This window comes from Cetorhinus maximus, chromosome 27 (genome assembly GCF_964194155.1).
Source record: "Cetorhinus maximus chromosome 27, sCetMax3.hap1.1, whole genome shotgun sequence".
NCBI lineage: Eukaryota > Metazoa > Chordata > Chondrichthyes > Lamniformes > Cetorhinidae > Cetorhinus > Cetorhinus maximus.
Window position 1 is genome coordinate 13410390 of NC_135905.1, and position 27883 is coordinate 13438272.

A 27883-nucleotide genomic window follows, 5' to 3' on the forward strand; every position below is an offset into this window, starting at 1 on the left:
AGAAGGTGCGTTGCGCCAAGATTTTGTGTTAAAATTGGCAACCTTCAGCTTCATATTCTGGTGATATACAGACTTTGGGGATATAAGCCCTCCCTTCTTACATACTTAGGCTCAGAAAGGCTTCCCCTGTGATGCATGAGGTGAAGCACATGCTTATGTCTGTTTCCATAGCTTACATTTCTTTGGAAAAGGTCACTGAGTGGCACCACTCTGCATCAAGCAAGCTGACCAGTAGACTCTCCTGCTGTTACTGCAGGCATGATGGAAGAATTTACAAACTGATAACCAACCTGTTTGGCCACGTTATGAACTCATCGTCCATGGTCATTAAGCTCTGGAGTGGGATTCAAAACCAGAACTTCTGGCTCAGAGGTAGGGACACTACCGACTGCACCACAATCCACAATCCCTCCCTTCTTCCCCCCCATTCAAAATTCTTCATTGTTTAAGGGTAGAAATTAGTAATATCATCAAATATGGATCAACCTCGCAAGGAGCTGCTCTTGCCACTGTTTTAACGCGGGCATATAACCAGTCAATTTGACTTAAACTAAAGCCTCTGCTAAAATAACAGAGACAAGTTTGATGTAAAAATATAAAGAAAATAAAAATGTAATGAAACATGCCCCCCCCCACCTCATGTGACTCTGGTACATGAGGGGGGACATGTCATTAATGAAAAATTAAAGTTTTTATTATACTTATATATGCTTTTTGAAAGCTTACCCAGTCTGTGGATGAGGTTTCCAAAGAAACACAAAGGCCTTTTTGCCTGCCCGCCAACCATTAGGTTGGACGGGCAGCAAAACATTTGCCTTAATTGATAACTCAATGGCCTGAACAGGCCGTTTAATTATCGGAGGGCGCACTGTCAGCTCCGGCACGCACCCGCCGACCGGGCTATGGCGCGACCGCGCTTTCACGTCGGCACAATCGGCCGACGTCAACGCGCGTCATTTCACGCTCGAGCGGGTCGGCTGCCCGCCCGCCCGCCCGCCGAGGGAAAATTTCTGCCCAACGCTTCCAACAGCAATTTCTGCCCTCCAGCCATTAACATACTCAGTGAATAGGGCAAACGTTAAATTCAAAATGCTTTTATTTTGTATAATAATGCAAATGAGTGCTCAAACATTGTACAGGCATTTCCCATTGTTCGAACAGAAAGCTTTTGTGCGGCAGTTACATCTCCCTCCACACAAGGAACTCCATAAGCCACCTTAATTTGACAAATTCTTTTAACTTTCCTTTGCGACGGTCATAGGTTCGGTGCAGGAAGTCAGACAGAGGCCACAAACAAAGCAACCTGAACTCCTGGGAGTATGCACAAAGGCTTTGTAAATTTAGAAAGAATTAGAGGGAACCGTATAAAAATGGCATTGTATTGTGTTACAATGAGCAATCCTGACTCAAGAAATGCTGTCAGACAGAAAGGCATCAGCGTTTGCAATTACTGGTTGTTACCATATTTGTGAAATATTTAGAAAACAATGTAGAATATTCAAGGACAAAATCAATAGCTGATACAGATCATTAGGTAAGGGAGAGAAATCAGTTACCATTGTGCAGATTTATGCTTATAATGACCGACTTATAGAATACGCTTGTTCCCTGGGGTCCTATAGACCAATTTCTGAAAGTAATTCACTTTTTATTCAGACCACCCTGTTTTAAGTTCCTCTAAATAAATCTACCTTCCTCGCCCACCCAATCCCCCAGAATTTGATACGGTTTAATATAATTGAATCTATGTCAATAATAGTCGCAGCATACATCTTATTGTCAGTAACTTTCGATTATACGATTTTAATGTATATATGTTTTAAATGTATCCCAAATTGCTTAAATGCTTTCTCTTGCATACTTTTTGCCAAAAACCGCTTTGCACTTGGTATTCTTCACTCAAAAATCTTCCGCAAGGGTTTTCTGCAGGACTTACATTTACAAGTACCTCAGCACAGCTGTCTGAGTGCTACAAAGAACACCTTGCATACAATAAATTGAAATGAAGTCAGCATTATTGCAAACCGATTTTGCCCACAGCCAGACCCTTCAAACTGCTATGAGGTGCATGATTGATGAACGTGTTGTGGGTCAGGGTATTCAGAAGAACATCTGACCTTTCTCAGTTATTGTTGTGTGATCTTTAACGTCTGCGTAAGAAGGGAGATCGGATCCAGTATTAACAGCTGATCTCAGTACAAGACTCAGTATGTCAATCTTAGCTTCTTTCCTCACTCCCTGGAGCGAGACTTGAACCCATCATTTTCTGACTCAAGGGTGAGACGACTGACAACAGACCCAAACGAACACTCTGAAAGACATTCCTCGGCACGTAGGCAACTTTCAATGCAAAATGCCCAAATTGAAAGAAATAGCTTGAATTTTTTTTTTTGCATGTGTTAAAACACATGAGGAAAAATATTTTTCATTATTTTTGGCATTATCAACATATGTTTATATTTTGCGAGAAGCAGACCAAAACGCCAAGAGATTACCTTCTCACCCAAACATTTCTGACTGTTATTAATGATTTGTGGGCCTGCCATTGACTGCTGTTATGTTTATTTTTCCTGCAAGGTTTCCTTGCCCTGTCTACTGGGATGGATGCATCATTTCCCCTTTGGCGCCAAAGCCTCACCGTGGAATGATGCATTTGGCTTCCCAATTAAGGTGAATTCTTCGCTGTTGTGGCATTTAGGTTACATACCCTGTTCTACCACACCGCTCTACAACTTTATAAACTCCTGCAAGCTCTTTGATATTAATACAAATGCAGGTCTCTGCAAATATCAACCAGTGTGCTTGTAACCTCTGCCCCTTGTGAATTCAACTTTAATCCCACCAGTCCCCAGCTGGAGACCCTGGTGGGAGACCAATGCATCCCCAGGGTAAGCAGCCACTTCCATCAGTCTCCCCCTGGAGTCACAGCTGGGACTGGGGGGACCTCCAAAATAACCCCAGCCTGTTATGCAATAATTGCATCTTTGAGATGACATGAAGTTGACCATGTTTATTCTGGACATAAAATTGAATTGATTGATTGAAGCTGTTGGGCAGCTAGATCCATGTATATTAATAGGCAAAGACAGCAAGTTTCAGTGTCACATTGGCAACTTTTGAATCCCATCAAAACTACAGGATTGAACCACTGCCTTTAATTGCGATGCACACGCTTGACTTCATATGTTTCTTTTTAAAGGCTCAAACATAAGGCTAACATGACGTAGATGAAAGACTAATAAAGACGATCGTCACAGTGAACCTTAAGACATAAGTCACCATGTATTGCTATAGGCATTCAGCTTGTAAATTATATCACTACAGTTTACTTTCGACTGCTGGTTACTGGGTAATATACAGTGCGTGAAGGCAGTCTGCATGGAATACATAAGAGTGCCACATTTTTCTTTTGTCGCATCAGCACGCAGGATCAGCACACCTTTGCCGCCTTTACATCATGGATTTCCTGCAAAGTAATGGAGGCTGTCATTAACAAGTGCCTTCTGGGTCAAATTTGTTTCTGTTCATTGGAACTAAGTACACCTGAAGCAGTATTAAATTCAGCTCTCTCGTTTCGAATGATAATTCTGCCCTCCTCAGTTATTGAATTTAAGCAGTGGAACCCTGGACATGCATATGTGGAAAGGTGACACATATTCTGAGTCAACACCCTGGATCCTCCGCTTTGGCAGAATTGGGCTCCAAATTCAAGCACTTACCGATGCGGCAACGGTGAACTCCTGACCTCTGTCAAGGGGCCGTTGTGTCAAACCTCGGAGGACTCCAGGCCACTGGTGAAACTAAATCAGGTGCTGAGGTCTGTGTTATTAAGTTTAAATCCCCCTCTCTGTTGCCACACAACATTGGGCGCCAAGGAAGGGCCATACAAGTATTTAAGGAGAATGGCACAAAATATGTCTGATGACATATTTTGATTATCATTTGAATGTCACTCAGTTCGTCCATCCAGGTGTGGGCAGGCACAGGTTCATTGCAGCAAGAAGTCCCACCCAGGTATCAGCAGGGGGCGGAGGGAGAAAATACAGCTTCCCATATGCCAATGTCTAAAATATCTCTGCAAAATAAGGTAGAGTCATGCAGAACATAACAAGCACTACAAAGCTAGGAGGAACCTAATGTGTGGCTCAGTTATTATCACCCATAGTGTAAAAAAATGAAGAAATGTCAGATGCCAGCACCCATGTTAAATGGCAATGATATGCTGCCTTAAGTAGGTGAGGGTGGGGTTTTTTTAAAATTCACTCAGGGAATATGGGCATCACTGGCTAGTGATCATAGTGATAGTAATAATTATAGTAATTAATCAATAGTCATTTATTACCCAGCCCCCATTGCCCTTGAGAAGGTGGTGGTGAGCTGTCTTCTTGAACCGCTGCAGTCCAGGTGGTGTGGGTACACCCCCAGTGCTGTTAGGGAGGGAGTTCCAGGATTTTGATCCAGTAACAGTGAAGGAATGGCGATATATTTCGAAGTCAGGATGGTGAGTGACTTGGAGGGGATCTTCCAGATGGTGATGTTCCTTTGTGTCTGCTGCCCTTGTCCTTCTAGATGGTAGCCGTGAGTTTGGAAGGTGCTGTCTAAGGAGCCTTGGTGAGCTCCTGTAGTACATCTTTTGGATGGTACACACTGCTGCTGCTGTGCATCAGTGGTGGAGGGAGTGAATGTTTGTGGATGGGGTGCCAATCAAGTGGGCTGCTTTGCCCTGGATGGTGTCGAGCTTCTTGAGTGTTTTTGGAGCTGCACTCATCCAGGTAAGTGGAGAGCGTTCTATCATACTCCTGACTTGTGCCTTGTAGATCGTGAACAGTCTTTGGGGAGTCAGGAGGTAAGTTACTCGTTGCAGGATTCTTAGCCTCTGACCTGCTCTTGTAGATACAGTATTTATATGGCTGGTCCCGTTCAGTTTCTGGTCAATGGCAGGCTGACCAGAACCCAAGAGGTTGATAGTGGGGATTTGGTGATGGCAATGCCATTGAATGTCAAGGTGTGATGGTTAGAGTCTCTCTTGTTGGCGATGGTCATTGCCTGGCACTTGTGTGGCACGAATGTTACTTGCTACTTGTCAGCCCAAGCCTGGATATTGTCCAGGTCTTGCTGCATTTCAACATGGACTGCATCAATATCTGAGGAGTTGCGAATGGTGCTGAACATTGTGCAATCATCAGTGAACATCCCCACTTCTGACCTCATAATGGAAGGAAGATCATTGATGAAGCAGCTGAAGGGGTTGGGCCTAGGACACTACCCTGAGGAACTCCTGCAATGATGCCCTGCAACTGAGATGATTGACGTTCAAAAACCACAGCCATCTTCCTTTGTGCTAGGTATGACTCCAACCAGCAGAGAGTTTTCCCCTTGGTTCCCATTGACTCCAGGTTTGCAGCTCTCTCCCGTAGTCTCTAACAGTCTCAGCAGCACTAGAACTCAGTAGCAGGCGCTGTTTGGAATACAAATAGGTCCCAGGATGAAGACAGCCATGGTGGCCGGATCCAGGTTAAGTTCTGGGTTTTGGACAGAGAGGGATTGGGAGCTTGGGGGGGGGGCGGTGTCCAGTTTTGTTGGCCAAGCAGGAAGTCACAAGGGGCAGTAACATCTTGTGGGGAGGTGCCCATGGTGCGCACAGGGCACTTCCTGAAGGACGTAGCCCCCTCCACCTTCTTTCCTGCCTTTTAGCCAGCCTGATTAAAAAATTGGCTCACCCACTCACACCTGCCTGCCACACTATTATGGCGTGATCAGCGAATATTGAGGCCAACTGGTTTGTTAACCATCTCAATTGCCTGTTAATTATCTTTTTAAAAAGGCGGGCGGGCTGCTGATTTCAGAGAATTTTATGGAGGATGGGTCGAGGCGGGGAGGAAGGCAGTGGGCTAGCCACCCATCATATTTTACGTACACCACCGCACTCCCATCCCCCCAGCCCACTGTGACCCCCCCGCCGAAAACAAGGCCTGCTGTGGGGCCCATAAAATCCAGCCCTGTGTTTGCATTGGACTTGCGGTGTCCCAAGAGACATTTAACCTGGGACATATAACCTTGAGTGCTGTGTAGAGTTTTGATCTCCTTATTTAAGGAGGGATTTACTTGCGTTGGAGGCAGTTCAGGGAAGGTTCACTCGGCTGATTCCTGGGATGAAGGGGTTGTTTTATGAAGAAAGGTTGAGCAGGTTGGGCCTATACTCACTGGAGTTTAGAAGATTGAGGGGTGATCTTATTGAAGCAGTGGCCTCAGCAATGCCCTGTACAATTCAAGAGTTCCCTACTTTTGTGCTCCATTCCCCTTGTAATAAAGGACAATTGAGGCCAATATCTTCAAGCAGGAAGACTTTAAGGCAATGGGCAACAACATTTTGCCTTTAAGGGAATCTGAAGTTTGCAAATTTGCAGCATTTTGGAAAATAAATGCACCGCCAGTTAGTAGTTCAAATTAGTAGATTTCTGAGAGACAAGGGCCAGAATATTGCTGTAGGTGTGCGGGGTGGGCCCCATACGCCGACACGCAAAATGACGCGAGATGACGTTGGGCGTGCGTCCCGACATCGTCAGGCGTCATTTCGATCGTTCACTCGGCAGCCGCACAGAGGCGGCTCTGCGCCCGCCGAACTGTCAACGGCCCATTAAAAAAGTAATTAACCCTATTAACAAAGCTGCCCATCCAAGCTTAAAGTTGGCGGGGGGCAGGTGAAGAGCCCAAGCGGCCTTTGCGTTTTTCAGGAAACCTCATCCACAGGCAGGGTGAGGATTCCTGAAGGTTTAATAAAATAATTAAATAGAATTTCCTCAATGTACAAATGTGTCCCAGCTTCATGTGACATTGTTACATGAGGGGACATGTTTAAATAATTTTTCTGTTCATTTATTCAAAACTTTCGTCATCAACTTAATCTCCCTGAGGTGCCTCTGTGCCTCAGGGAGATTGCTGTGTGAAAGAGCGCAGGCCCTGACTCTCCCTTCTCCCCTCGCCCACACAGGCAGTGCTGAGCGTGACTGGCTGTGCGTCACGCTGGGCGGGCCTTAATTGGTTTGCCCACGTAAAACGGGGATGCGCAGCTGATCGCAGATGGCAATAGGCTCTGCGCCCGCTTCCGCCCAGCCCGCCCGACGTAGGTAAGATGCAGCCCAAGGGAGTCAAGGGTTGTGGGGGCATGGAGGGCAGAAGGGAGAGTAGAGTTGAGACCACAACCAGATCAACCATGATCTTGTTCAATGGCGGAGCAGGCTTGAAGGGCTGAATGGCCTATTCCTGCTAAGATAAGACTCCGAGGGGTGATGCTGAGAATATGTTTCCCTCATGGGGGAATCTGGGGGTGGGGGCGGGGGGGTGGGCAGGATTTTACGGTGCCGACACTGGCAAACATCATCGCGGTCAGGATAGAAAAATTTGGAGAGCAGTTCCAAGTCAATGGCTCTCCAGATTTTCCCGTCCTACCTGCAACGACACCCGTTGGTGTCAGGGCCAGAGAATTCCAGCCTGGGACTCAGGGGCACAGTTTCAAAATAAGGGGTTTCCTATTTAAGATGGAGATAAGGGGGAATTTCTTCTCTCAGAGAGTCATTGATCTTTGGAAGTCTCTAACCCAGAGAGCAGCGGAGGCCGGACCATTGCATATATTCAGGGCCGTGTTAGACAGATTTTTGATCTATGGGTTGGGGGGCGCCAAAGGTTATCGGGGACAGGCAGGACAGGGGAGTTAAGGCCATAATTAGATCAGCCATGATCAGTTTGAATGATAGAGTAGGCCCAGAGCCAAATGGCCTACTCCTGCTCCCATTTCTTATCATTTTAGGCAGCACAAAGCAGCAAGTTTAAAACGTTTGCTTTCTCAGGCTCGTGATGTCCGACTATCACATGGAAATCAGTGTGACAGGAAGCAACTGTTTCACTTACAGGAAACGCGCAAGATACACACAACTTTAAACATATCATACATCGATAATCCATTTGATCAAAGTAACATCTTAATATAAGCGCAAGCAACAACACTGTTAAAGTGAGGGGCACTGCAGGTGTAAATAATTTGAAGAAAACTGCCTGGTTTTGTGTCCTTACAGATGTCGACTTCTGAAACGGAGCCATCTTGTTTTAGGGTGAATGCAGACCTTGTTACCATTGCTTTTCAAAGTGGCTCTGTCAAAGGAAAGAACAAAGTGCATTATAAACTTAACACAGAAGAAGGCAGATCAATGATCACCACCATTGGGTATTACTGAGCCTCAGGGGACATAGAGGGTGGGCACCCTGCACACCCTCAGAACAGGGAGGGTGGGTATCCTGCACACCCTCAGAACAGGGAGGGTGGGTACCCTGCGCACCCTCAGAACATGCAGGGAGGGAGCCTGCCTCTTACTCCTGTCAGCATAGCCAACAACACTCGAGGGAATCCCAAGTATCACCAAAGAGGGAATCTCGAAGCAGAGCCGGTGGAGCTGAGGGAAACTCCCATCAGCTTTGCTTTGTTTCAGTTTTCAGAGGTTCCCCTGGTTTAATATCATGATATGGAAATCAACAGAATTAGCTTCCGAACAGCAAAGTTTTGGCAAGAGAATGAAAATGCTTCATTTTGTAACGTTTGCTGCCATGGGAAATACTGAGGAAAGGATTGCAGATGATTCTAATTTCACTAACATCTTGTTCCCACTATTATTAACCTGTGCCTCACCCTCCCTATGGGAACATACATGTAAATATGCGAGAATTGAGACAGGTAAAGGCAATTGAGGCTGTCGCGTATTGTAATTTACTTTCGCACACATTGACCCAGATATTTCAGTCAGCAGTGGAACAGGAGGGCCCATTTTGCCTGTGGTTTAAGCTGCCCACTTACCTTTGTACTCTGGAGCCTCAGGGCCTGCAGGTCTCAGTTGCAGTTTGAGTCCAGCAGCAAGCAGTGTCAGGTAGCCCTAGTGTTGAAGCATCACTTACACTGGAGCCACAGACCCTCTTTTCATCATGAACTGAAGACATGCCCCTTATCATCTGTCTTCAGTTCATCAACTCGCAGAGTTGTTAAATGCCCATGTCACCCAGAACATTGCACAGCTTCCACACCCCCACCCCAAAAATGGTCACCCCCTTCAACCCCTCCCTCGTGCCCCAAAAATGCTCAGCCACCCCCCCGCCCCACACACCCCTCCCAGCTCACCCACCCTCAACAGTACTCATTGTCCCTCGCCCCCGACAATGTAGCTTCTTCCGACATAGGCTGGACAGGAGCCAGGGATTCCGGAGGCTGAGTCGGGAGAGGGGATGTGGGTGCAGAGGGAGCGCTATCCAGAGGGTGGGGGTGGGAGGCGGTGGGGGAGCACTGTCTGGAGGTGGGAGGGTAGGGGGGTGTGGGTGAGCACTGTCTGGATGTGGAGGGTATGGGGGTGTGGGTGAGCACTGTCTGGAGGGGGGAGGGTAGGGAGGTGTGAGTGAGCACTGTCTGGAGGGGGAGGGTAGGGGGGTGTGGGTGAGCACTGTCTGGAGGGGGGAGGGTAGGGGGGTGTGGGTGAGCACTGTCTTGAGGGGGGAGGGTAGGGGGTGTGGGTGAGCACTGTCTGGAGGGGGGAGGGTAGGGAGGTGTGAGTGAGCACTGTCTGGAGGGGGGAGGGTAGGAGGGTGTGGGTGAGCACTGTCTGGAGGGGGGAGGGTAGGGAGGTGTGAGTGAGCACTGTCTGGAGGGGGAGGGTAGGAGGGTGTGGGTGAGCACTGTCTGGAGGGGGAGGGTAGGGGGTGTGGGTGAGCACTGTCTGGAGGGGGAGGGTATGGGGGTGTGGGTGAGCACTGTCTGGAGGGGGGAGGGTAGGGGGGTGTGGGTAAGCACTGTCTGGAGGGGGAGGGTAGGGGGGTGTAGGTGAGCACTGTCTGGAGGGGGAGGGTAGGCGGGTGTGGGTGAGCATAATAAAATAATAATAAAAACTTTTCAGCAGCATTTCAGGTTAGTTTCCTGCTTTGATTTCTGGGCTTATAATCATTTGCTATTATAATTAATTAGGCCAATCACCAAAACTCCTTCAACAGCACCTTCTGAACCCATGACCTCTACTAGAAGGACAAGGGCAGCAGATAGATGGGAACACCACCACCTGGACATGTCCCTCCAAGACACTCACCATCCTGACTTGGAAATATATCGCCATTCCTGCACTGTCGCTGGGTCAAAATCCTAGAACTCCCTCCCTAACAGCACTGTGGGTGTACCTACACCACATGGACTGCAGCGGTTCAAGAAGGCAGCTCACCACCACCTTCTCAAGGGCAATTAGGGATGGGCAATAAATGTTGACTTAGCCAGCGATGCCCATATCCCAAAAATTAATACACAAAACTATTTCAGTCATCTTTTTCGTAACCCTTGGTTAAAAAAATAATCTTTACTTTAGTTTCCAACAATGCTTTTCCTCCTCCATATCATCTGGTAATGAATAACAACAAGGATGATGAATTTCATAACAGTGTTCAAAAGTCAAGATTTAGTAATGCTTTAAGAGGGGTTCAGATGTTGCAATTGGTTAGCTCTGACCTTCAGCATTTGGGTCTGAGTTCAAACCCATTTTAATTATTGTGAAATGAATTTGGGCAAAAACCAATTCAGTTCTTAGTAGAAATGTCCACACAGAACAAGCTGATTTCTAATCCGCTTCTCATTGGCAATTCTGCTCAGGAAGCGTTCACACAATCTTGGGCCAAAGTAGCAGAAGCTGACTGTCCTTTGCCTGACCTGGGCTTGCTTAGTTCTAAAGCTGGGTGAGTGAAATGGGAAGCCATGCTCCAAAGAGAAAAATCCCGCAAATGCTACTGAATGTTTCCTGAATTTTGTGTTCTTACTAATACCTTTCACTTTGATGAGCAAACTTTGATAGTCCACTTTAAAAGCGACATGGAAACAACCAATGAAGTAAGGCTTGTTCATGAAGGAAATTAGCTGCATTTACTTTGGGTTGTCTTGCGCGACCTCAAGGCAATGCCAAAGTGCTTCACAGCCAATGAGATATTTTAGATATTTTTCTTGACACTGCTGTAATGTAGGGAAAACGGAAGCAATTTGCAACAATGAGCCCCATGGCCCATTGGTTCAATCACAGGGATCACTCCCTGTACCAGGTTTTGAGTTATGCAATACTTTGAATACCGCAGCACAAACAGTCCAACAAAGTGAGACTCATCATTTTAGATACAGTTTTATCCATGAGCCGACAGATTGGAATATATTCGGCTTTTAATACATTGCTTCTCTATCAAAATTTTTGAAATTTTATTAATGTATTTGTTATAACACAGAAGTATAGTTAAGCATAATCTAAATCTATACTAACAGTTTTGAGCCTTAATGGTTACAGCAATGAAATTTAATGGACATGAATATAAATAAGAACTGATTCAGTAAATTAGTGCTGAGAAACATGCTTTTCACTGATTTTAAACACTATTCCTGACTGTACAGGGTCTTATGGCAGCACAATGGAATTTAAGTGAATTGTAAACAAATACCTAACATTCCCAAATAGACTATGAATAGAAGTGAGGAGGGTTTCCAATTTGGCATTCATCCGGAAAAATAAATAAGCAGGAGGATCAACACCCTCGTCATCAATCCAAATAAACAATCCACTCAGACATCTAGCTAAACAAAGGTGTTTCCCAGTGCCAACCAGTTGGGAGGTAGGATAGGATAAGTGTTTCCAGATGTCAGCTTTGTTGCTGATCCTGCCCTCGATGGAATGAAGCAGAAAATCCTGACAGAGAAAAAGTGAATGTTGAACACAATCCCATGGCTGTTGTCTGCAATGTCCAAGTGGCAACATGCAGTAAATTGGCTGAAGGCTGACCATCCCCATTGCAGCTACTTGCTACTCAGTTTTCTCAATGTTGGCCCTCCAGTTATTGTCACAAGACGTTGGCTGTCAATCTGCCCATGATCTCAGCGGGCTCTGGAACAGCTGATCATTCAAGAGGCCATTCTTTACTGATTTGTAAGCTAACGTAGTGCAAGATTTTGTTTTCATTTTTGCGTGCGAAGTAACAGGAGCAGTTTCACTTTGTTGAATTGATTCTGACAAAATTCTCCACTATATTTAAAATAAGCCCATTGAGGGAAGGTACAGGATTAGTGCAGCCGCCTGGTAGCACAGAACTTGAATATTGATAAAGAGAGACATGTAGCTAAAGCTTTTCACCTTGAACTCATCAGGACAAACACAAGAATACCAAATTTCAAACAATCACAGCAATTCATACTGCAGGGAAAAAGTGTGCTGATTGGTTGGCACATCAACTCTGATCGGCAATCTCTCTTTTCAGCAATAATTACTGCAATTGTAGGCCAGGGTAAATAACAGTCTTTATACTTCAAAAAGTAATTGATTTGAAGTGAAACATTCTGACCCAGAATTTGCTTGAAAAAAATAACAGTGTCTGAAAGGGCACCATTATTAAGGGACAAGTCAACCAGTAATTTCCCAGTGGATTGTAAATCGCGATTTACATTGCTGGCCTATTTGGCAGAGCTCTGTCATTAGCGTGACAAAAAAATGCCATTTTGTAATTAACCATCCTAACATTTACATGAAATTGCTGCACTTACACGTTACTTGCCCATGAAATTTGCAAAGGAATTTAAGTCTAATAAATGTTAATGATTGCCAATCAACATCCCTTGCCCGGAAAAAGAACAATTAAAAATGTGGATTCTTGTTCCTTCGGGTAGTAAATTGGTGTTGGAGATTTTTTAAAAGTCCAATTTTTTGTACATTAAAATTTTCTTACTTTTTCTCTCCGTCTCTCTTTTCTTTCTCACTTAATCGATTATTTTTCTCTCTCCTTATTTCTCCTTCTCTACCTGATTCGAAATCACCTCCTTCTTAGTTCTTTCTCTTTTTATTTCTCAATCTTTAAGTCTCATTGGTTAAGAGGAGAGACTTTTGGTCCTATTGTTCACCAATGTCTCGGATGCCTCACTGCTTCCATCGTACCATTAGCCGTTTGGCCTTCTAACAACTTTGTGGGAAAAGCATTTTTGAGCTGAGGGATGCAGAAACACAGTGAACTGACAAGGCATGCCCCACTCCAAATTCCACACGCTGGGATGTGATAAGACGCAAGTTCATCTGTTCTAACAAAACCGACAGAAAACCCATTACTGCTTTCTGCCAGCCTTGCTCACCTTTTCACTTCTTCATCAAAATCAATGCATAGATAAATCTACACTCCAAAATAAACATATGACATGTTTTGTCAGCAATATGGGACCATTTTCTTGGAGAGACCTATTATTCATTCATTCAGGTCCTAACTATGCAGAAAAAATTGACAGTGAAGGATTGACCATTTAGCAATTATCTGGCTCATTGCATGTCTGTGTTATAATATGCCTAATTTCCATACCTATGACTTAGGGTTACCAAGGCGATGAACTGAGTCTCCAGTTCATAACTCTGTTGCCAAATCTACAAAATTGATACAGAAAAGAAATATAATCACCAGTTCTTATTATTAAATAACAGTTGAATGTTTGATATTTAAAGTATGTTTTCTTGCTGGCTGAATCTGATTGGGGACAATTCATATTATAGGTGGGGGGTGGGGGGACGGTTAGCGTGGGAGGTAGGGGTTGTGATATTTGTGGAGCAAACTACCCAACTCACTTAATGGCGTCAACATAAAGTATTGCTTGAAAATCTCCTGGAAGGCTTTCTTTGGTCACCGGGAGGTTGATGCCAATTCTAGGAGACTCCTGGTCATTCTGAGAGGGTTGGCAATCCTACCTGGAACAGGCAGCAGCATCTCAACCAGGCAGGGTGGGAGTGATGCCCATTTTTCAAAAGCCAGCGAATGGCATTAAATTGTATTTTATGGAGGAGGTGAAGTGGAGGAGACTCCTCCAAGCATCTTTTGCCATTTCTATTGCTTGCTTACCCATTGACATTGATGGTTTAGTGGGATCATGCCATTCATCCTCTCCTCAGCTGACGGTTCTGCCCAGTCTGAAGAAACCTCCGTGATGACAAAATGGGATGGTAGGAGCAGCCTACTGGCTGTTAATGACAGTGGTCTTGATAGTATGTTGAGGATATTAGCGGATGAACACCTAAAACTAGACTATGGCCAGAATTTTCCGGCCCAACCCGTCGGTGGGATCTTCCAGTCCCGCCAAAGTCAATGGACTTTCGGCTGACATGCGGTACCCACCGCAGGGGAACCCACCAGGGCAGGGCCAGAAAACCTCAGCCTATGTTTATGCCCCAGCATTAATCCTTATGACAAGTCATGATAAGGTATGGCCGGACTTTTCCGGCCCCATTGGCATCGGGCGTCATGGCCGGCGGGTGTAGGGGGCGGGTAGTGTGGTGGGGGGACAGTACGGCGAGAAGGCCAAAAGTTGGTTTCACGCTGTCGTGAAACCAGTTATCGTTTTCTCCACCCGTCAATGGCTGGCCGCGTTTCTCACTGCTGCACGTCAGAATCTAGCTTCAATACTTCAGCATCTCATTACAAGCCCTGCTCACTGGAATCATCACCCCCAACACTGCATCATCTGGGCACGTCGGTGTGATTGCACGCCAACATCTTTCACAACTAAGTGACATGAACCTGGCGGGCTGCACTTCACCCGGGACTTTAAGGCTTGTTTGCCCACCTCGCTTCGGGCAGCACTCATGGTCATCAGCGCCAGGCTACACAGGCAGCGCCACACCACTTTTAAGGGGCCTCACAGGCATGTCTTTACCTACCAGACCAGCCTTTAGGCGGGGGTGGCTTTTCAATGGCTTCAGGACTAGGGCTTGCTTGAGGAATGGGGAGATGTGGCCTCAGGTAAGGGAAGAGGCTGCAGGGTGAGGGCTGTACTGGGGCATGGAGGTATCCCAGGGTGTGTGTGGGGGCAAATGTGGATCTGTGTAAGTGGCCTCAAGAAGGTGAGAGCTGAGGAGGCAGTCTCCAGAGGAGATGAGGCCAGATGGAGATGTGAGGGTGTGTGTGTGAGAGAGTGAGTGGTGATGTCCCTTGTGCTGGCAGTGAGTGAGATGCCAGTGAATGCGCGATGTCCTTGTGAGTGTGTGGTATAGAGTGATAGATGGTTGCTTTACCCTGGCAGCGTGGATGAGGTTGTTCATCCGTTTTCTACACTGGATGACCGACCTCTTGTGTGCAGCATTGGCACTGATCATCTCTGCCAGTGCCTCCCCAAGCTGGAGTGGTGAGACTGATGGGTCCCCTGTGGCCAGAGCGGGCATAGAGGACATCGCAATGGGCCTCCATAGCTTCAGTAGGTGTTCCAGGGATGCATCACTGAATCGGGGGGAGGGCTGCACTCTCCTTGGCTTTTGGGGCCATGTCTCCACCAGAGCCGTCCTGGGCTGCAAGCGTTGAGAAGTATGCGCCTGGCTGTAGCTTAAATATGGCGGCTGGAGTGACGAAGCAGCGAGATAAGGGCGTGGTGGGCAACTCGGAGGCTGCCTGCCAGTGAGACAGTGTGTTTCCTGTGGCTACATAATTTATAAGGTGAGAAGGGGATGATACGGCGCGAAAATCCACCATTGCGGCCGGTGGGTAAAACGGCTTTTTTCACGGCCGCTACTGACCTATGACTTGGATAGCGCAGGAACATGGAGGTGCCCTGCTGGTAGATCTCTTTGCACCCTGGTGTTGGGTTCTCCAGTGTCCTGGCAGGTGACATTCATCAGCTTTAGTGTCAAAGGTGCTTGCATCATCGGCATGTTAGAGTAATACATGTAGCCCCTCCATTCTGGTGTGAATGGCCCATTACTCCAGGCTGTTTTATGTCACCAGGGCTTTGCTGCTGTGTGCACAAGTGCATCAAACTCCATCTGCTTTCAATGTTACAATGAAATGATTTTAATCACTCCATCGTTGGTGACTGTGACTTTAGCTGGCTAAGCCCTAAACTCTAGAATTCCCGACCTACACCCCTCGGCCTCTCTCCCTCACTTTCCTCCTTTAAGACACTCCTTAAAAGTTCTCTTAGACCAAGTTTTTGGTCATCTGACCTAACATCTCTTAATATGGCTCATGTCATATTTTATTTTATAACGCTCCTGTGAAGCACCTTGGGATGTTTTATTATGTTAAAGGTGCTATATAGATATAAGTTGTTGTCCTGGTGATTTTATCAATTTTCAACAAAATTCTTTCTCAAAATCCACTGGAATGCTCACTTGTCCTTTTTAGAAAAGCTCTCCTGCCCATTTCAATAGGCAGCCTCTCTACATGGAGAGATTATCCACTTCATACCCCACCCTACGAGGTCCCACGCACTGGCTTCCTATTTAACTGCACCCTTTGTCAGAGAGCCAGTCTTTCCACTCTAACTGCTGAACCCCACCTCCACCAAATTCACTAACCAACTCCACCCTTCTCTAATCAACCTCCATTGGTTAGGGGGACAAGGTCAATAGCTGCATTGGAACACCTCCATGTTCCTCTACAGTTCAAGTCACAGGCTATGCGGACTTGGACAGTTATCATTTGTTCCTCCACTGAGGCTGGAATTCCCTAGCTAGCTTCACCTTCACCACATGGACACAGCAGCTCGAGAAGACCCGCCACATGTCTTGTCAAGGGAAGTTATGAATGGGCAACAAATGCCAGTCTAGTCGGGGATGCCCACATCCTGAGAACTGAAGAACAAAACAAAATCCGCCAGTGCACAGGTGCACTCTAGCTATCCTCCAAGAAAACCTCTGCCCTCAAGTTAACTAAGCACTCCCCATATTTGATGATCTTCTCACTGCCAGTCCCAGGTGGAGCTAATGTCTGACACTGTTGTATTGGCTTCAGAATAGATACAGTGTTGCTCAGGGGATTCCCTAATGCATGCAGCACAGAGCCCACTCCATGGGTGGCCCAATTTTGACTGTCTCTGCCGGGCATAAACAGGGCTAGAGAAGCCTGAAAATGGTATCAAGTCACTTGCTGCCCCTTCGCACTGGTACCACTGCAGCTCGTGCACATGCTTCAGTCATCGCTATCTTGGCCCTGAGAAGACCCCCTCTGCCCCACACCTGCCTGCCGTCCGTTGTCCCTTATCAGACAGCAAAGCCTGCCAATAGGCCGCCTCCCGTAGGATTGCAGCGCAGGGCACACCAGTGACACAAACAAGGTTGGGATCTGCAAATTGCCCCAGCGTCTGAACATTTTTTTGAAGGTCAGGAAAATTACGGCCTCTATCTATGTGGATTTTTGAGCAGCTCAGTGTGAGACTTAAGCATGGCGCCAGATCTCCACATGTACCCAAAAAGTACCAGCAATCTGTTATTTTGTCATCGCTTATTTTCTTTACGTTTCTGAAATATCTAAGCTGCCTTTCAAGGATGGTCCCCTCCATTCAAGTTGCTTTGTACCTTATCCAAGCCCCTGGAAGTTGAGAAATGCAGAGAATGTCATAACCTAAAACTATACAACATGGGATGTTATTTTCTCTTTCATATGATCCATTAGTAAGTGTGGACTTCATCCCTCATAGGCCGATCATACTTTGATGGAGCACCTCTTGGAGTGATACATATCCATCTGATATTCCCCCGCAGAACATTCTGCTTTACATAGTCCACATCAACAACAGCATCATTCCCCTTGTTTGGCTTCTCAAAGGCCAGCTCTGCATTTGGGCTCATCATAACACACGAGGACTTGGGCCTCTTATTGTTCCCATCTTCCTACTACAGCCACTTCCATTTAGCTATCCTTTCGGTGTCACTCAACAACAATTTGCATTCATTTAGAGCTTTGAGTTTAGTAAAGCAGCCCAAGGCATCTCACTGCAGCGTTATCAATCATAATTTGACACTGAGCCACATAAGGGATAATAGGGGAGGTAGCCAAAAACATGTTCAAAGAACTGAATTTTAAGGAGCAATTTACAGGAAAAGAGAGGGGTTGAGATGTGGAGAAGCTTTGGGAAGGCATTCCAGCTGAAGGCACGAATGCCAATGGTAGTGCAGTTAAAATTGGAAATGTACCAGAGAACAGAATTGGAGGGATGCAAAGATCTCAGAGTGTTGAAGGGCTGGAGGAGGTAGCAGAGATGGGGTGAGGTGATTTGGAGGGATTTGAAGATGAGGATTTTGAAATCAAAGACATTGCCTGACTGGAGACCAATGTGGGTCAGTGAGCATAGGGGTGAGCAGGACTTGATGCAAGTTAGAATGCGGGCAACAGAGTTTTGGATTTGTGGGCATCTTTTCTATTGTACTTCATGGCAGCAATGGCATGATTCTGATCACCTGCCAATGAGAGGAGCCTAGGAGGTCTTGCCACTATGTTATGAAGCACTCTTACTGAAAGCTTCCTGACTGTTAAAATTTTTCTTTAGTGATCTACACTCTCTTATTTTGTATTGAACTGTGATGATGGCTGGAAGAATTCCATCCCATTTGTGGTCCCCTGTGCTACATTCCCGCGTGCTTCATATGTTTGGCCAGTGCCCAGCAGTCTCACTGTGGCTTCAAATATAGAGCAAAGTGTTAGCACAGCTGAAAGGGGAAAGTTCAGAGTGCTGCCACCATCAATAAGAAAGCCCGCATTAACCTTTCCTCCAGGGCTTTGAGGGTTCAAGCAGACTTAACACGTTGTCAACTGATTCATCAATGAGCATCAAGAATAAAAGGTTGCAGTGTACATATTAAACATTGCAGTGTACATATTAAACATTGCAGTGTACATATTAAATGTTGCAGTGTACATATTAAACGTTGCAGTGTACATATTAAATGTTGCAGTGTACATATTAAACGTTGCTGACTTCTGAACATTTCTTTTATGTTGAATGGTCACATCACTGCCAGATTAATCTGGTCCCCCCCTCACCCTCCAGCTCTCATCCCTTTTATTGGATGCTGGATTTGGTCAGGTGTGTCTGGCTGTGACTCTTATTTATCTATGAGGACAATGATTGTCAACCAGCTAAATTAACGGAAGACGGACATCACAATTACCTGACACCAACACATGCACATTTTCAAAAGTGGGAATCACTGGCTAAGCCCCAGAAGTTGGAGCCCCTGGCTGATTTCTCTTCTATCTTTAGCCCAGGGGCACTGAGCTCCAGGTGAGAGGGCTAGCTCAGCGCAGACCAGTGATTCATTTGCCTAAATATCTCTAAGCATTGAGACCTTTCCAATGGCTCAACTCAAGCCAATTTGCAATGGGAGCATTACAGTTGACCTCAGCGTTTGTGAGTTAGACAGCCAGATTGCCTGGAGCTGACAATGATCCATAAAACCCGACAGATAGTATGTGTGTGAACGTCTAGGTGAGGATTGGATTAATGGCTATGCCGTCTACAGTTGGCTCACTATCAAGAGACTCCACATATCCAGCAAGGAGTTAATAATGTCTTCAGGACGGAATGAGAAAATTGAACAATGGGAATAATTTCTCTTTAAAGATAGCTGCAATAAAGATAAATATGAAATATTCAATTAATAGATCAATGGAACTTACATGATTTGGAGGGGGCAGTTTGGAATCGGAAGGACCATCAGTTTTTGAATGCTGTTGGGGCTCAGTCGAGTTGTGCCACCTCTGCACTTGCATCTGTTCATTATGGATGATGGCTTTTCTGGGGAGGCAGGAAATGAGAGACAGAGAAAGAAAGAAAAATAAACACTATTAAAGAAAAACTGCATGTACAATTCTGCTACAAATTGTGCAGAGTGGACATCTCTCCCTTTCATCGAACATAAACTGCACTTCTGTCATACAGATCTCAGGTCCAAAGCATTCGTTTCTTAGACAGGCTTGTGCACAATATCAAAAAAGGCTTTGTTGGTTGTTGTGATTGATTCTTTCAAGGACAAAGCTACAACACTCCTTATGTCCAGAACATACGACTAAGTCAAGTTTATGTGAATTTGTAACATGTGATGAAAGACCATATGATAAAGTGCACCACCTTTTTGAATGTGAAACGGAATCCAACAATTTAAACTGGCAGTTTAAAATTTCCATCCTTGACATTTTGTTCAACAAGTTTAGAGCACATTTTTAAGAAAGAAATATATAATAATAATATTGTGTGTTCTCACATTGTTTACAAAAAGGAGAAAAATAAAATGGATGAATCGCTTTAGTAATTGTTATGATAACTTTAAAGGAAGTTATATATCATTTTTAAAATCAGAAAGAGCTTTCTCTTTGCATGGGGCAGAGTTAAAGAACTTGCAAAGTATTTCTTTATTAACTCTCTATCATATAATGTATTTTTTTAAGAAGAAGTATCTACTAATTACAGAGAGCTTTGCTTTCCCCCAGCTCTGCCCTCCACCCACATAGAGACCAAGCATTTTTTCTGTCCGTTGAGGAAGCAGAACGTGCTTTTGTATAGCACCGTTCATATCTTCAAGAAGTCTCAAAGTGCTTTTCAGCCTATCAATTACTGGTAAGTGCAGCAACGGTAGGTATGCAAGCAAAAATGGCTGTCAATTCATGCACTGCAAGGTCCCACAACAGCAACTCAGATGGATGGCCAGTTAAAATTTTAATAATGGTAGTTGAGCGATGAAGGTTTACAGGACTTCATCAGAAGATATCAAAGCACTACCCTCCATTCTTTTTTAGTTTTTCATGGGATGTAGGTGTCGTTGGCAAGGCCAGCATTTATTGCCCATCCCTAATTGCCCTTGAGAGGTGGCGGTGAACCACCTTCTTGTACTGCTGCAGTCCATGAGCTGTACCTACACCCAAAGTGCTGTTAGGAAGGGAGTTCCAAGATTTTGGAACAAAATGACAGCAAAGAATTGGTGATATAGTTCCAAATCAGTATGGTGAATGGCTTGGAGGGGAACTTTGTTCCCATGCATCTATTGCCCTTGCCCTCTAGATGGTAGAGGTCGGAGATTTGGAAGATGCTGCCAGTGACCAGCTCAGATGCCAGATGGCTGATCTGAAAGAAAACAGCAATGCTCACTGTCCTTGCTCACAGTTTTTGCGCAGTGGCATTCTCATTCTGTACTGGCCAGTCAGTACTTCAAGTTGTATTTCAAGTCCTCATCTTGTCCCAGAAAAGGGGTGACATAGCAGTTTGGAGACTGGTTTTCACAGTGCTAATCGGTGTGCTACATTTGATATTTTATCCGTTCGACTTCAAATCTAAAAATGTCACGTTTTTAATTTGCTATTTTGACTGAGATTTGGAAAATCAGCTAAACCAGGTTCGAAAGAACTTTAGTACTCCATCAACATCTCCAACAGAAGCTGAACGTTTGGGGTATGTTGAGAATGGCTCATGTAAGATGAAAGCTAGATGTTACTTTGATGCCTTCAAACACAAGGTATAAATGCATGGGGAAGACATGGTACAATTAGTGGAAGACAAAGTTCACCCAACTACAGGAATTCAAACATGTTGTTAAAAGGCTACGTAGCTGAATTTCGCATTATATGCCATAATGCTCTGAACCAGTGCTCATTATCAGTCATGACCCAAGCTTAAATTACCCTGGGGGTACATTGCAGGTCAGTCCTTTGTGATTGTGTGAAGAGTTTGGTTTGTATATTTTCTGGCAGTTATTGTACACTCCCCTGGAAAGGAGCCCAGAGAGTAAAATCAAACCCTAATTTATCACTGTCCCTTTTCAGATGTTCAACTTAAAGCAGTAAACATTTCATTTTAATGGGACATGAAAACATGCATTAAAAACGTAAATGCAATGTAGTAACGGTTAACCCTTTATGCATCAGCTCCCTCATTGTATGATCTTCTTTACCAGATCATTAATCCAAGATCAGTAACACAAAGCCACCGATGTTTAGATATTCCTGAGCCTAGCATAGTGCTCCTGCGTATCCCACTGAACTTTAATGGTCTTCATATGAACATTTGTCTCCAGCCAGGCTACAAAGAATTAATGTTAAGCATTTGCATAGCTTCTATGACAAATAGCAGAAAAAGTTGTAAAATTATAAATTTCCACTTGTTCTCCTCAAGCCACACACACAGCCTTGGCAAGTTTGTAGGACATCTGGGTTGCAAACGAGTTTTGTGATGTTCCAAAGAATGATTTCTCACACTTTTTAAAGCTTGTATATGATAAAGACGGAATTAGCTAAATATTCTGGGTTCAGCGAAGATTTTTGAAACCCCAGTGTTCTTTGAGTAAGATTTTAGTGCATCTCTCACGATAAGAGTATATGCTTATAATAAAATGCTTCAGGAGATTCAACCGTTATATACCTGGCAAGATTGATACTAACAGTAAGTATCGTCACAGAATTGTGTCTGTGCAGCCTCTCTGAAGGAACAATTAACTTAGTGCCACTCCCCTCCCTGTAGCCCTATTTTTGGTGTTTAAATTCAGGAAGATATGTAAGCATTCTTCATGATCTCAGAGAATCACAGTTCAATCCAATCTTGTCATCATCTGATCTTTCTCACACATGCTTTTTTTTTTTTGGATGTTGATCAAGAGCAGATACTAAGACTGCTTCACCCCTTTGCAGCCCAACCCACCACCTGATGAAGGTCAAATTGCTCAGCACAGACTGAACCTGAGATCCTGAGGGCTTAATTACACTAACTAAGTGGCTGTCGATCTATTATTCAACACAATCTTTCTTCGTGCAAACATGATTGTTTCTGGTGAGATTGGACTGTGCCCAGCTGGGGTGAAGTAAAACTGTCACAGAAATGTCAGATGCACGGGAAGCATTAGCGCTCTGAAAGCAGGTGTACAGAATGTCTGTACGCTCGTCTCCTCACCTTGGAAAGGGTGTTTGACTGCAACTCAAAGCAAGCTCTTGAGAATGGCTTTGGAGTTAATCGTAGACTTGAGTCTGTAGGCGGTGCTTGGAGCATGTAAAATGCATTCAAATTACTGCACATCAAAATAATCTAGTTAAATGGTAATCAGTTTCATTATTGCACAGATTGGCTCCTGATCTTGTCAAATCCCCATCATGTGAAACTAACTGACTGCTGTACAAGGTGAAAGTAGGATCAGTTGCTCATTGTATTTCTCAAGTTCATCTCGGCATCGATATGCCTGAAGTTGAGGAGAATTTCTATCACATTATCGCAATTACGAGGACATTTTACACCCCTCCTTCCTTCACCTTCCTCCCTAGCTCTCCTTTCCTGAAGAAGGCGATGTTAGCCGACAAATATCTCATCCAATTAGCTTTACGTGAAGAAGGGTAGGGCAAATGATATGCACTGTATCCCATAGCCTTTCCAATGTTGTGATAACAACACTGTTGTGATGACAAAAACAGAATTACCTGGAAAAACTCAGCAGGTCTGGCAGCATCGGTGGAGAAGAAATCAGTTAACGTTTCGAGTCCTCACGACCCTTCGGCAGAACTGAGTATAGTTAGGAGAGAGGTGAAATATAAGCTGGTCTAAGGTGGGGGGGTGGGGGGAGAGAGAAGTTGAGGGTGGGGTGATTGTGGGGATAAGCAAGCAGTGATAGGAGCAGATAATCAAAAGATGTCACAGACAAAAGGATCAAAGAGGTGTTGAAGGTGGTGATATTAACTGATTTCTTCTCCACCGATGCTGCCAGACCTGCTGAGTTTTTCCAGGTAATTCTGTTACTGTTGTGATGACTGTCACTTTAAGATCAGTTCAACTGAGTATCAGTTCAACTGAGTAGGGGTCTAATTATTTGTTAAACTAATGTGTGGCTAGCGCGGAGAAATAAATTCTAGGGAGGGGTTCCCTAGGAAGAAATGGCTGTATGAGGGGCTGGCTGGATACAAGCAGCCACAGAAGCTCTCATGTAAATAAAGCTTGTTTTGTTTGATTAAGAAGCTTCTAAGAGTGTGTTTCTACATCTGTAGTGTTAAAATGCCTCATTGTTCATCTTACCTTTAAGCAAATGCCTTAATGTTCTATTGATGGTTCAGATGATAAGTTAACCATGTATTCTGATACTGAGCCAATAGGGAAGGTGTCAATTTAGATCCCCACTCTGTTGATTACGGAGGAGAAAAATGGGCTGCCCATGATTGTGATCCATTGATCCTTGCTGGAAATGTGTCTAAATGGAAACTGGGTGGAAGCAAGCTCCTCTCAGCTCTGATATCCTCCCATAGTATGATAGCCCGCTGACCCTTACTATTCAGGCTTCCTACATACAAAGTGGCTACTTTAATGAGATACAGGAGTGCTGACCAACAGGTTAAATCACCATCTTCAGGACTGAAGGGATAAAGGAGGAAAATCAAAAGGAAGGAGAGAAAAACATTCTTGAACATTGCAAAAGGAGAAATCAACAGTGTGGCAGAAACACTTCTCAACTTTAAGTACATTTGCAATGACAGAGGAAATCAAGTTTTGTTCTTTATTGCATGGAATCCACGGGATTTTACTTAGCCCCTATGTAGATTTTGAGTTTTAACAATTCTTTGAAAAATTATGCTTTGCAAAAGCAAGTTATCCTTTGCAGGTGGCATTGTAAGCATGAGACTGTGCCAAAGAAATACCATAAATGTATGGTAACTGGTGAGGACAGCTGGTTTTATTAAACTCCCATCCGTCAGTTTACATAGTTTGCTAGATATTATAACACCATTAAAACACTGTGAAAGAGACATTAAAACATGTGCGGTGCCTAAAAAAAAATTAACAGCATTATCCACAGCCATGACAGTACTGCAAATTCCACAAGAGTTGTGATCACTAGGAATCCCGCTGTAAAAATAAAAGAGAACATTCCCTTGGTTCTGTGCCCAGGCACTCTCAATCACCTGGGGTCTGTGGATATGGGGAAATCTAGCAGATTGGAACCCGTGCCTGCAACTAGAACCCACCCAATTTTCATTCCACAGCTCAAATGGAGGAAAATTCAGCAGGTTCCTTTACCGATGCCACTCCAAACCAGGCGATTTTCTAATATTTATTGAGCCCTGGTGATCGACTGCACCCAGAGCAGGAGCAGGAAAGCCTCCCCAATAAACTCCATCCGCTCATAGCATACATCAAGTACAGATGGATACACAGAGAGCTCGCCGGCTCAATACTTGGATATTCTAAGGAGGAGTTAGTCTATTTTAATACTTGGGCATTCCAGAGTGGAGGAAAGAGCAGGTGAGGTCATATTTTCCCATGAGAAGGCAGATGAGCAGGAGAGCAAACAGAATCAATTTGCAGAGTACACAGCAAACACTCAGAGTGCACAGCAGGCACAGGCTGCAGATATCATGAGACATCCGGGTAACTTTGGCACAAGTTTGAAAATCCAGGTGGCCAGTTACATTGTACGGCTCCGTTCATTCAGAGACTAAGCTTTCTTAAAACTGAAGCCTACAAGAATGACTAATGCATCGAGTGACAATGACACATTTCACACAAGGAGGCAAAGCCCCCAATAGCTACCTGCAGCTTGCCAGAATCAATGTTAAAAGCTGCTTCTAAAATTTATGGCACTGTTACCTTGCATATAATGAATTTGTGCACTAAAAGGGAGCTTGATTTGAAACAAGGTCGACCTCTTTTGCATCTATTTTTATGCCACTTGTACAATCTTTAAGCAGATGTAGATATTTACTGGAACAACAGATTTGTGCTCACCTAAGGGGTAATTTTATGAGTGCGTGTGGCAAGCCGCCCTGCTTGCTGTCAATGCGTATTTAAAGTGTGAGCTGAACACAAGCAGTGTGCACCCATGAAATGACCTACCTAATGTTAATGAGGAGCTATCATCCCTGTTGGATGTTCTCTTTAAAGCATTACCAGAAGCGTCATTAAATAACTCATTTGCCAAAAACTGCGCAAACCCAGGCATCCCCAGGTTTCCTCTGTTGACAAAATTCCTACCCATTTAAAATTTCCTCCTGCTTGAGAAACCTTGTATCAGGGTAAATGGTTCCACGCCATTATTGCCCCAGATTTGCCCTTGTTGCATAGTTTAAAACTGGATGACTTTTCTGAAAATTGACTGGCAAATCGTGTCTAGAGAATTTAAAAAGTGCAGAATTTTCAATTGTTGTTCACTTTATAGAAACCTTCAAGTTAGATATTCACTAAAGCAGAACAGTCTCTTTTTTTAAAAAGAAGCTGAAATAAGTGAAACTTCTCTGGCAGGCTTAAGGACAGCGATTCAATAAACAGATAGTCTAAAAAGAGGTAATGAGCCCCAGGGAGTGGAGTGATCCCCTCATTCAGGTGGCATAGACCATTGCCAATCAAAGTGGATCTCTCACACTCATGACAATCCAGGCAGTGGTTAGACAGTCCCTGTGTCCCTGGCATCATCATCAGATTATCGAAGTGTAATTAAATATACTTGAGCAACAAACTGTTCTGAAGGTCATTCGGCTGCAAGTAGATCTTCATTTCAGAAAGCACAAATCCTTTCATTATAAGAGAGAATAGCAACACAAATAAACCTACTCAAAGATAATGAGGCTCCAAAGACAGATCATTATTAAAGCATAGTTTAAAACACTAGTTGAACAATTTGTGTTAGAGCTTAGAAATGCAGCAAGAGTTTAAGTATCATTGTGCCAAAGTAGTTTAATATGTTATTCAAATAGTGCACTGAAAGTTGATCCTAGAACACTAAAGTTTGAACAAATATCAAGCATTATCTAAATATGGGTGCAAAATGCATCTGTACCCCATTTTCTGTAGGTCGCCTTAAAAGAGAAACAAGACCTGTTGTAGGAGTTTCAGTATTTTTGGAAAATGCCTTCGTTCGTGCCAGTTGCAATCAGAACTAAATCTGGATACACACAAGCACATGCTTTAACTGAAAACAATTTTATAATAAGTGACTTTCCTTCTCAGTTTTTTTTGTTTTGGTCTTATTTCTATGTTACCCATTTGTTTCTTTAATCCATTTCTTTTTACATAAAGCACATTTTTAAATTCACACTCTGAATAATACTGAACAGTAATGTGTTATGAGTGCTCAAAATCAGGTTCTTATTGTAATATACATATCAGCAATTAACTAAGGGATGGTCACTTACCCCAAGATAAGTTGATGCAGGTTACCCCAACCAGAAGGGCTATTAACATACAATTTTTCACATTCATGTTGTATGGTTTGGAGAGCTTTGTACAGCACAGCCACTACAGATTGAGAAATCCCAAATTCAAATTATTTCCAGCTAAATGTAGCTCTGCAGTTGGAAAGAATCCACCCCCATCCCAACTTTTTATTGGATGAAGAGGGAATACCCAGGATGGTAGTTTATCAAAAACTGGCAAGGCGATTACATTTGCACTTCTTTTCCAATAACTGGAATAGACTCAGCTCCAATGAAATAAGACTAAAGAAACGTAATACCGGGCAGTGTCCTGTGAAAGTCTGCCACTTTGTTCCCTTTTTTAACCATGCTAGTCCACAACCAGAGCCATGTCAGCTTATGCGTTCAGGCATCAGTCTTCCTGTGAAGAAGAGCATTAGTTCACTTGTAATCTGCTTCTTTAAGGTCTGGAAAAGCTCTGCAAAAATCAATTTATTATGTCCCCAGATGATGAGGAATTCAGGTATTGTGCTCTATCAGGCCCAGTCCTGACCCAGTGCTGGTGTGGACTATGTACCAGATAGCAGAGTTAGCACAAAGGACAGATCCCACAGCTCTGCTATTATTTGAGGAATTATCTCTCCGCCTTCAGTGTAGGCATCACCAGAAAATGAAGAGACGAGATTCTGCAGTAGAAAAGAGCTGCCCAGTCGAATGGAATAAACTTTCTTCTCTAGTGGTCATAGATTTTGTTCAGTTTTACAAACATTTAAAAAAGTTAAGTTCTTTGAATCCCTTTCAATCTATTCAACCGAGGCATAAATAACCAAGAATCTGTGTACAGCACCGACACACTGATAACAGTGTATTTGTCACAAGCAACAACTGTCTGCTCTAATGAAGATTAACTGATTGCTTCCATTTTATCAGTATCAACTCCTCATTCCAGTTA

General features: G+C 44.2%; 1 protein-coding gene and 1 long non-coding RNA gene across 2 annotated transcripts in view; both read right to left on the reverse strand.

Moving 5' to 3' along the window:
• LOC144668579 (uncharacterized) overlaps positions 1–27883 on the reverse strand; it is a 181306-nt gene that overhangs the window by 56863 nt on the left and 96560 nt on the right. The window lies entirely within an intron of this gene.
• On the reverse strand, positions 1079–27094 carry LOC144668576 (stromal cell-derived factor 1-like). The gene is made up of 4 exons (XM_078530741.1): positions 26932–27094; positions 19462–19579; positions 8071–8148; positions 1079–3466 (listed from the first exon to the last, which is right to left on the reverse strand). The coding sequence occupies exons 1-4, from the start codon at positions 26996–26998 to the stop codon at positions 3451–3453; spliced, it is 279 nt and encodes a 92-aa protein (XP_078386867.1). The 5' UTR covers positions 26999–27094; the 3' UTR covers positions 1079–3450.

Bases quoted from the DNA above. Each gene is read 5' to 3' on its own strand.
- LOC144668576 (XM_078530741.1), bottom strand. From the start codon at position 26,998: ATGAATGTGAAAAATTGTATGTTAATAGCCCTTCTGGTTGGGGTAACC. The intron at 19,580-26,931 runs GTAAGTGACCAT...CTGCCTCCCCAG, and splicing joins CTGCATCAACTTATCTTGGG to AAAAGCCATCATCCATAATG. The intron at 8,149-19,461 runs GTAAGTTCCATT...TTCCTTTGACAG, and splicing joins AACTGCCCCCTCCAAATCAT to AGCCACTTTGAAAAGCAATG.